Genomic DNA, 10,230 nt, shown 5'->3' with positions numbered 1-10,230 from the left:
CAAAGCTGGTCTTTTGGGGTTGGGCCCCGGCGCTGCTTCCTCGATGGAACCATGCGACAGGGTCACGCACAGACTCACATGACACGAGTACTAAGGACATATGAGGCACGAATCTACGCACGAATACTGATACGGGACGCGACATGTCACACCGACACATTTATTTTCAAAAATATCATATTTTAACATGTTGAGACAAATTTTGATATTAAATAATATTTTTTAATATATAAAATATAATTTATATTTAATACATATAACAGTCCATGATAGGTTATATAATCAATCAAATATTCAAATTTCATATAAATAAAAATAATTTTTCGTACTTAATTTTTAATGTCAAGTTTCATAATAGAAAAAATTGATTTATAATTTTTTTTTTATATTTAGTTAGTAAAATAAAATTAAGAGTAAAAAAACGTGTCGGACGCGTGTCGGAACGTTGACCGCATGTCGGAAAGAGTTGAATGTGTGTCGAAAAATGTGTTAGAACGTATCGGAGAGTTGACCGCGTGTTGGAATGTGTCAGTATCCGACACGCATATTTTCCAAAATTTTGCATGTCGAGGTATCTGAGCTCATGACTCATGTCACACTAAGAAAAAAAATTATATTCTCCCAATATTAAAATAGATTTTTCTTTTCTCATGTCACATGAGATAACATTTCTTATGTTATAAATACAACAAATGGTGAGTCTCATCACTTATTAAAAAATAAAAAGAAGATAGCACGAATTTTATTGCCTTACAACATGAGAAAACAATCTCCAACAAGATCAAAAAATGATTTCCCTATTAAAATTTGTATATCACTAACTAAAATTAAAAAAATATACCTATTCATTTTTGGACAAAAATTTTATTATATTATATAAGAAAATATTATCTTATATAAAGATATAATCAGATGAACCACAACTTAAAAGAAAAAAAAGTGTTAGCTCAAATTTTAATGGGTATATAATATGATAAAAAAAGTCCATGTAACATGAAAAAAAAATATGATCCTTTATTTTATTTTTTTATTATTATATGAGTTTCTCGTAATTTATTTTAGGGAGAAATATTTATCATTTTAAAGGATATAACTTTATTTTATTTTAGATAAAATAATGTCATTTTAATACATGATTAATAATTTTTTATATTCTTTCTCCTTCACTTTCTTTCTCTTTAGAGAGAGAATATAAAAAGTTTATTAACTATTCATTATAATAATATTATTTCATTACATTAACACAAAGTTATATTAGAAAAGTAAAAATATTTACTAAAACAATACACGTGCAATCTATTCCGTCCTCCACGTCGTTAACATCATAAACTTCAACATGCCAACACTCTTCCTTTCCATTATTATCTAAACATTACATGTACTTACAAATTTGTATTTATGAACAAAGTTCTATATTTCATATGCGTGGATCGGATTATAAAATATGCCTGATACAATTAATGAAAAAAGAAAAAAATTTAAATTCTCTTTATACTAATATATAGTTAAAATATAATTATATACGTGATTCTTATTTTTAATTTATTTTTATTGATATTTATAAGTCTTTTTTTTTTGGGGTAGGGTATAAACAGTCATTTTTAATTTGATGATCATCGTCATTTTTAACCCCTAATATATCGAATAACTCGTAAATTGATAAAATTATATAGTTGGGTTGGGTTGGTAGTTGAGTACACAACCATAGGGTGTATTAATTAGTATAATAGTATTATAATTATTATTCTCCTATCTAACACGTGGCTCTCTAAATCAAGGGCCAGGATGTTCCTTTTTCCTTCCATTACGTTGTTAACTATGACTATGACTGAGCTGAGCACAACGAAGAATGAAGAAAGTTGAAACCACCATAAATAACCCACAAATACACAATTTTCTTTCCTTCTCATTCACCAATACAAAAGGCTCTTCATTCTTCTTCTTCTTCTTCTTATTCTTATTCTCTTCCCAATCCATTTTTATATGGCCATGAGTGACACCATGTCTGGCCCAAATGACTGGCTCCATTTCTATCAACAAAACCTCCCTGCAGGTCAAGTCCTCCCATCTTCCGTTTCCGAAGCTACAACCGTCACAACCACCATCACGACGCCGACCCAGTTGAGCCCAGAAGGCCGAGTCTCCAAGCCCATCCGCCGCAGATCCCGGGCTTCAAGGCGAACTCCCACCACTCTGCTCAACACTGACACAACAAACTTCCGGGCCATGGTGCAACAATTCACTGGCGGCCCAACCGCACCTTTTGCCCCAACTGCATCAATACCTTTGCCAAATCTGGGTTTCGGTTTCGGGTCACGTCCAGTTTCTATGAACCCAAATGGGCTCATGTTAGCCCCTTCTGGCTACCATCTTGAGCAGCAGCAACAACAACAACAGCAGCTATATCAACAACAAAACCAGCACTACATATCCACTAGTAACAGAGAAGTTGGAGACAATATAAACAACCCAACACCTCCAAATGTTACTGATTATAGTGGGATTTTCATGGATCATGAATTGCGTTTCTTCCCAAGTACTTCTTCTTCTTGATTCTGATGCTGTTGAGAAGCCACCGTAAAGTATTCTCCAATAGGAACAGGGGTAGGCGGCTAGCAGTTTCTTCGGTCTGAAAGTGACATAAAGCAGATAAATTAGGTGCTGACTTAGCGACAATTGTTGACCAACCTATGTTAAATATATTTATAGTTTGTCTGGCCACGCACACCACAAATCGGGCTATGTTTTTTTTTATTTTTTATTTTGCTATGCTTCTACTTTTCCTTGTTAATTAGCAATGGTGTAATATTTATTTATATTCCTTTCTTTTTTATCTGTCTGTTTTTTTTTTTTTTTTATGTTAATATTAATTGGGAACCTTCTCCTAGGGAGTCCTAAAGTTAAATTATTATGGTTTACACCTTTACCAAAATATGTTACGTATGTTGACTTGCTTCCTTGTAATACTTGTATCTATGTATGTCCTTTTGTGATACAGAATGTGGAAGCAACACTCAACATAATAGTACAAAGTACAAACTCCAAATTGCGGGAATGATAGGTTATCAGGCCCCTGACCCGGTGGTATGAAGTCTACCCTAAGCTAGCAACGTTTAGCAATAGAACTAGGCTTATGACAGTCTGATTGGGAACACTTACTCTTTACCAACTTTTTTACTTAAATATCACGCAAACAGTATTATTTCCGAATATGTCACGGGGCAAGTTCATTACTCTGTGTAGCGAATTCAGTTTGCTGACGTGTCACATTTTTAATGGATAACAAGTATCAAATTTTAAAAATAATAATAATAAAAAAAAATGAAGGTCGCCTACCATGTAGGCGAACTTGGTTAAAATCAAGTTGATGTCCACTAGAAATGTGACACGTCAGCAAATCGAGTTCGCTACACTGGGTAACGAACTTGCTCCCGTGGCAGATTGGGAAATAACACTGTTCGCATGGCATTTAGGTAAAAAAATTGATGAACAGTGACATTTTGGTCACTGTTCCTTTCTCATTGTGGGAAAAAATTAATATGATTCTGGCCCATGAAATCTTTCCCTGGTCCCCTCACAATCAATTTTTTCTTTTGACCATTTTGTCCCTGCTTTTCCTTTTATTTTTCTGTTTTGCCCTTTACATGTGAGAGGGAGCATTTATACATTTTATGGGCCTGGCCCATAGAATAACTTCTCCTCATTGTGATATGCCCCCTTCTACTATTTTTATGTTTCAGTTTCCCCATTTTCTTCAGAGGTGCATAATATTTAGTGATAAACGCATGGCTACCTAAAAATTGTTTTGCACGTTGTTACCATTTAGTCTCATTCTATCAATGACTGTTTCTCAAGATACGTTACGAATTTTCAACTGCAACTCTGTGAAGTGTGAACCCTATTGAGTATTTCCTTACCATACATTTCAAAGCTCTGATAATGTTTATTGGATTTGAAGTTGGAATGCAGAATAACAATTTATCTCATCATAAAAAAAGTCAAGTCGTGAGTCACATTGCTTATCATGTGTAACACTTGCAATAATTTAACGAGTTTGAACGTGTAACACCTGCAATAATTTAACGAGTTTGAATCCTCCATGATGTTAAAATGTATTTTTGTTATTATTTCACGCTCAAAATATAACTCAAATCGAAACATATAATGATATAAATGATTACTGAGACCTTACGCGGATGACAAAAGTTAATTACTTCCATAGGTGTCTGAACTTAGGTGCGCCATTGGATTGAAGTGTTTTGCATTAGAGATCAGATATAACACTAACCAACAATTATTTGTTCTCTGAGTATTATTACTAAGTTTTGATTTTGATTTTGATTTTAGAACCGCATTATTAAAAATTAGAAGCTTTCCAAAATATAAAGTAAACACAAATCTTACTTTTGGAATAGATTCCCAGATGTTCTAGTTCGAGGATAAAAGCTACCAATTAATCCGAGCTACCAATTAATCCGAGCCATAACAAATTGATTAGCCAGATTCTTGTGAGTCTATAACTTTTCCATGTGACTATAAATACCTCCACGCAATTCTAACAACTAAATTCAAAAAAATCAATCGAAATGCATATCTTTAAATTTATAGTCTCAAGATTAGTTTTTGCTGGATTATAAATAAAAACCTTTCCCAAACTGCATATCTCTAAATTTATAGTTTCAAGATTAATTTTTGATGGATTACAAATAAGAATCTTTCCCAAACGGCAACTCTCCCCACCTTCAATCATTCATTTCCGGAGTTTGATTTTCCATGACTTTAAGATGGGGAAAAAACAAGCTCCTGGAATTTTGTAGTAAGAACAAGCTTTCTCAAGTTCTAAACACTTACATACGTTAAATCTTAATTCCCAATTAAATCATAAAATTCTATCAAAGGATTTTATGGTTAAAAACTAAATGTTTAAGGAAATTTAAATGAAACGACTACAAAATAAGTCCAGCGTGAATTTAGGAATTATTGGCGTTCATTAAAAGGATTTCTAGATATTCCAAAATATATTCAGAGGATGTGATTACCTTGCTTTCTTATGTAGTAATTTTATTTTTAAAGCACACTCATTGCATGTTCTGCCAAACAATCACGGCCTAAGATATTTTTTCCGTTAAATTATTATCGCACAGTAATCAACCGACACTACAAAACACACTTTAAGCATCCCAAGTAACATGGGCACGCCAATGGAATGAAAGTACTCTCTCTCTCTCTCTCTCTCTCTCTCTCTCTCTCTCTCTCAAGTCATTTTGGATGAAAACTTCAAAATAAACTCTATGAAAGCATGCCTGAGATAAAAGATAATGAAGATATGGAGTCCAAAAGTAAAGAATAAAAAGGTTATAGTATTTTCCCCATCTAAAACTAAGTCACTGACATGACAAGTAACAAACACAAGTTCGGGGCAGGTTTTCTTGCCAAGCATATACAAACAACAGTTTCATGTATACCGCCGTTCCACATGCAGAATCTTGACCACACTCAGCAAAATTAAAGTTACCTTGTGCAACTACAAGCCATGTTCCACTATCCAAGATAATGCATGTAATATTACAGAAATCGCAAGGACAGTAGCTATCGACATTCCGCCGAGAACCCAACAACTTTACCAAAAGTTACCTATTTTATCTCCTCATCTTTCCCGTTAATCTGGGGATTAAGCTCATCATCATCATAATATTCTTCAAAAAATTCTTCATCACTATCATCCTCATCATAATAATACTCATCGTGGTCATCATCCTTATCATCCTTGCCATTTTGTAGAGGATATGAGCCATCTATTAACTGCTGACCTCTTAATCTCTCTTGAATTCGATCCCTAATTGCTGTTCCCTGATATAGATCCAAGTGGGGTAACAAAAATTGAAAAAAGCAAAACAAATAAAAAAAAGAAGAAGTTAACTTGTAGTTTACATACATCAGAAGAGTTACATATTTTTTTTTTTTGGGAATAAATTAGCTCACCATCTTATGGCAACCTTCTTCAAACATTTCCAGAAACCCAGCAACCCAACGGTCAGCATTTTCTACCCACTCATTCCGATGCATACCCGCAGTCTTTGCAACAATTTGGATCTAGATGAACCACAAAAATATGTATATCTATCACAATACCGTAAAACCAATTGAAATAAATTAAAAAGGTATTATACTATTAAGCATAAATAAATTTTGAAAGGAGAATGCTAATGTCCATAGCACAGCAAGATTTGCTTTATTATGTAATAAACATAGGCTTTGACACTTTGCTTTGTTAAGGATGTCTATGATCACTTGCCCGTTCCTATACATATCAATTTTAAACTACAGCCTCATCTATGCAACTATACAGAGTAAACACCTTGTTTAGTTTCAACACTTTCAATAACACAACAGCTCCCTCTCACCCAGATGTACATTTAAGCATAGTTGTCAATAGCAGTTAGCGGCCGGTAGCGGCCGACCCCGAAAATGGTATAGCGGTGTAGCGGGTAGCGGTATTACTGCTACGGTGAAGTATTAATTCCACATATATTATACTAACAGTCAAGAAACGAGGCAATACCGCTTTTAGTATTAATGCTCAAACATAAGAAGTCACACAAAATCAAACACATAATTCCACAATCAATGTCAAATACAAGGAACATAAAGGAAGGATCCAAAATTAAACACAACTGAACAATAAAATTGTCAAATAGTCAAGTACAAGAAGTGAACTAATAAAGAAAATCATCATCATCTCCGGATTCTCCATCAAATTCCAACATGGGAGTGGTGTAGCGGGGTAGCGGGTGTAGCGGGTAGAGGTATTGCTGCTACGCTACGCCGCTACCTTCCGCTACGGCCAATGTCGCGTAGCGTCGCGGTTTGTAGCGACTGACCGCCGCTACCCGCTACGGTAGCGGTTTAGCGGCGCTACGGGCCGCTACTAACAACCTAGCATTTAAGCAAAATGATTAATTTTACAAAGCTGCTTCCTACTACTGCTTTTAGCAACTGTGCAGAAACAGTAAGAATTCTTTGTTTTACTTTTACAAGACAACTACAGTTAAGCCAGTCCAGAGCTTTTTCACTCTCTAGTCACTTCATCACATGTGGACACAAGATTTTTAATGTCAGCCAACAATTAATTTGAGCATAATAGAGTCTCAGGGTAAAAATTCAAACAAGCAATATTAGGAATTCAAACAAGCAATACAGAATCGTGAAAAAACAAACTGCAATTGGCTGATATCAGTTTGTTGGCAATAAGCCATAAGACCACTACACTTTTAACCAATGAAACTGTGACCTATGATGCCCGACACAAAAAGAAAAGGATAGAAATTAGGAGTAATATATTCACATGCAACCTGGTTCATCCTGCTAGAATTACAATGATAAATTAAAGCTAAATTAAAAAAATCATATGAAAATTCAGCATGTGATCAAAGCATGTAGTAACTTTCAAGCCAAATAAAAAATCCAATCTGCAAAATTCCATTTTTTTTTCCAGTTACAACTGCAAGCACACAACAAGATACATAAAGCCACTACATTATAAGAATGTATAGAAGATATAAAAACAGAGACCTATATATTGAAATTTATCATAAAATGAGGAACGGAATTCATTGTAAGCTATATTCAACAAATTTGAAGCTGTTAAGACTCAATTTTTTTGGGTTGCAATAAACTGCCAGGTCCTAAATAAAAATTAAAACAAGATAAACACAGATCTCAATTCAGATTGAATTATTATAAGCTTTGTTGCTTTTACTCCTTAATCATCGTATGTGTCCTTCACAAAGCACTCCAAAATCCATGCGGTCAATACTTTGACAAAACTGTGATAATAAGCCATTAAACCAAAAAAGCAGTAATAGATATCCAACATCCCATAGCAATTTAAATCACCATTGAGTTTCCCTGTGAAATTTTTTGAAGCACTTTAATTGGTATTCTCAGAACCTACTTTGACGGTTCAACCAACAATTACATTACATCACAGTTTACATAGGTGTTTCTCATCCTACATCCCATTCAATTCACATGATTTTGCCTAAAGAAAGAAATCAATTCAACTTGATTAACTAAATTATATGTTATAGCAGTATACATACCTTTTCACCAACTTTTTCTTGTTGTTCCTTTACTTTCTCTTGTAATGTTTTCAACCTTCTATTCACTCGCAATCGCTTTTCCTGTTTATGATAAACATATGACAACCACAAGGGATAAGCGCATTCGCCAAAGGAACAACAAGATTGAAGTCAATATAAGAATGAATAATACACTTAAAGAGGTATCCTATTTAAAGTAAAAAACATCAAAGAGATCTATGACAAAATCATGCCTTCACATAGCTCACACCAAGCTCTTTTCTTGAGTACCCACGATCCAAGTTCCGGAGCACATATTGGTTATAATCTTTGACAATCCTCATTATAATATCTGATGTAGATATTCCTTCAGTCCGTTTTGTTTCCTTAAATTTCCCAACAGCTTTAACCTGCATATAAAATTGCATGGCATATAGTGTATGTCATGGAAGAAAAGCAAAATGAAACGAAATGAAAATATACAAAAAGAACATTTTCTCATACATACAAATTCATAAACATCATTGGCAGCACCACTGGCATCAGCATAACTGTGGACAATGGATTGACAAGTGCAAAAATGATGATTACAATTATGCAAAATGCAATGAAATGAATGGATCCAAGTAACTGAATGCACATGTTGATGTTAAGAGATTATTCTTACGGAAGAGAGTCATGAGCCACATAGTCAATTTTGTGCTTGTCAAGAAACTCTTGATTTATAACCCAAGGGGCATCAGGAATGACTTCATCCACCCATCTGCTCTCAAGATAAGCTTAATTAAATTCGAATCCAAATCCAAATCCAAATAATAATTGACAAAAAAGACAACGTACTTGCAGTGGCGCAGGGATTCGTATCGTTCGGCCTCTGTCATAACCGTTTTGCCTTTGTATTTGTGGGTGACTTCATCGCTACAGCACCCAACGAGCAAGTATGTGTTCGGAAATCTAAAAACTCGAAAGTAAGAAAAAGTGTGTTTGTGAAATATGAAATCTATATAATTGCATTCCATTAAGCAGATCTCTGATGCAAAGTATCAAATAAAAGTGAAATAGTGATTAAGAAGAAGATGCATACGATTTCTTGGCTTGCTCAAGGGAACGAGCATGGCCAAAGTGGAAGAGGTCGTAGATGCCATCGGCGTACACTCGAACGGGACGATCCAACGGAGGCGACGCCATTTTGGAATTCGATTCTGCCATTCGAATTAATCGCCCCTCTCCGTTTCTTTTCTTTTCTTAAATCGCATGCGCTCCCGGCTCCCGACGACTGCTGCCGTATGCGCCAATTTCGGTTTTTCTCTACTTTTTTTTTTTTTTTTCGAGGTGTCCCTTTTTTCTCAATAAAGCAAGTAAATGATTTATAAACACCGTGCAATCACTAATTATTAATAAGGCTAATAAGAAACAGATATAATATTGTATAAATTCAAGGGCAAAGAATTTCTGCGGTAAACGTAGATGAGTTATTTTTGGTGAGTTCAAAACGATGTTATTTTTGGACGAAAATTAAAGTATTTTTGTAATTATAATATATTACAGGGTTTTTTTAGTCTTTATTATTATAATTTTTTAATCTTATAATCTCAAAACGACATAGTTTTGAGTTTACTGAAAATAACTTTATCGACTGAAAAAATACTTTTTCCTAAATTTAATATTTATAATAATCAATTTATTGTTTAATAACAAATATTTAACACGCATTTAAACTATTAATTTTAAGAAAATATTAAATCAAAATATTTAAATTATTTGCAATAATATTTTGATATATTTTTAACATTTTATTATATTTATTTTAATGTATCAAGTAAAATTATTTAAAATACAAAAACTTAATAATTATTACTTTTTGTTTTTATAAAAAAAAGTATGTAACTACTAACTACACAAGTGCGCATAGACATGTGAGATAGGGGTGTTCGCGGTCTGGATTGGATCGATTTTGGAAGCAAAAATTATTCGATCATATTTAATCGGTTTGATCATGTAATCATCTATTCGGTTTGGATTTGTTTTCAAATCCGATCCGATCCGATTCAATTTTTTTCGGTTTGGATTGGATCGATTTTTGATTTTTTGAAAACTCTAAAATTTATTTCATAATTATTGTGCAAATAATATCTTTTGTATATATTGG

General features: G+C 33.7%; 2 protein-coding genes across 2 annotated transcripts; one reads left to right on the top strand and one right to left on the bottom strand.

The window, feature by feature from the left end:
- Positions 1-1,875: 1,875 nt before the first annotated feature.
- LOC133290111 (VQ motif-containing protein 22-like) lies at positions 1,876-2,599 on the top strand. Its single transcript, XM_061488176.1, has one exon. The coding sequence runs from the start codon at positions 1,984-1,986 to the stop codon at positions 2,551-2,553; it is 570 nt and encodes a 189-aa protein (XP_061344160.1). The 5' UTR covers positions 1,876-1,983; the 3' UTR covers positions 2,554-2,599.
- Positions 2,600-5,348: 2,749 nt separating this feature from the next.
- Positions 5,349-9,410, bottom strand: LOC133290045 (choline-phosphate cytidylyltransferase 2-like). The gene is made up of 8 exons (XM_061488099.1): positions 9,166-9,410; positions 8,922-9,035; positions 8,749-8,844; positions 8,590-8,632; positions 8,336-8,491; positions 8,103-8,183; positions 5,983-6,093; positions 5,349-5,850 (listed from the first exon to the last, which is right to left on the bottom strand). Exons 1-8 carry the CDS (start codon positions 9,288-9,290, stop codon positions 5,635-5,637), a joined length of 942 nt encoding a protein of 313 aa, XP_061344083.1. The 5' UTR covers positions 9,291-9,410; the 3' UTR covers positions 5,349-5,634.
- Positions 9,411-10,230: the final 820 nt, after the last annotated feature.

This window comes from Gastrolobium bilobum, unplaced genomic scaffold (assembly GCF_033153095.1).
Source record: "Gastrolobium bilobum isolate Gb01-03AN ecotype WA unplaced genomic scaffold, APGP_CSIRO_Gbil_v1 utg7782, whole genome shotgun sequence".
Lineage (NCBI taxonomy): Eukaryota > Viridiplantae > Streptophyta > Magnoliopsida > Fabales > Fabaceae > Gastrolobium > Gastrolobium bilobum.
The sequence above is the reverse complement of the archived record's forward strand: the minus strand, read 5'-3'. Positions and strand labels throughout refer to the sequence as shown.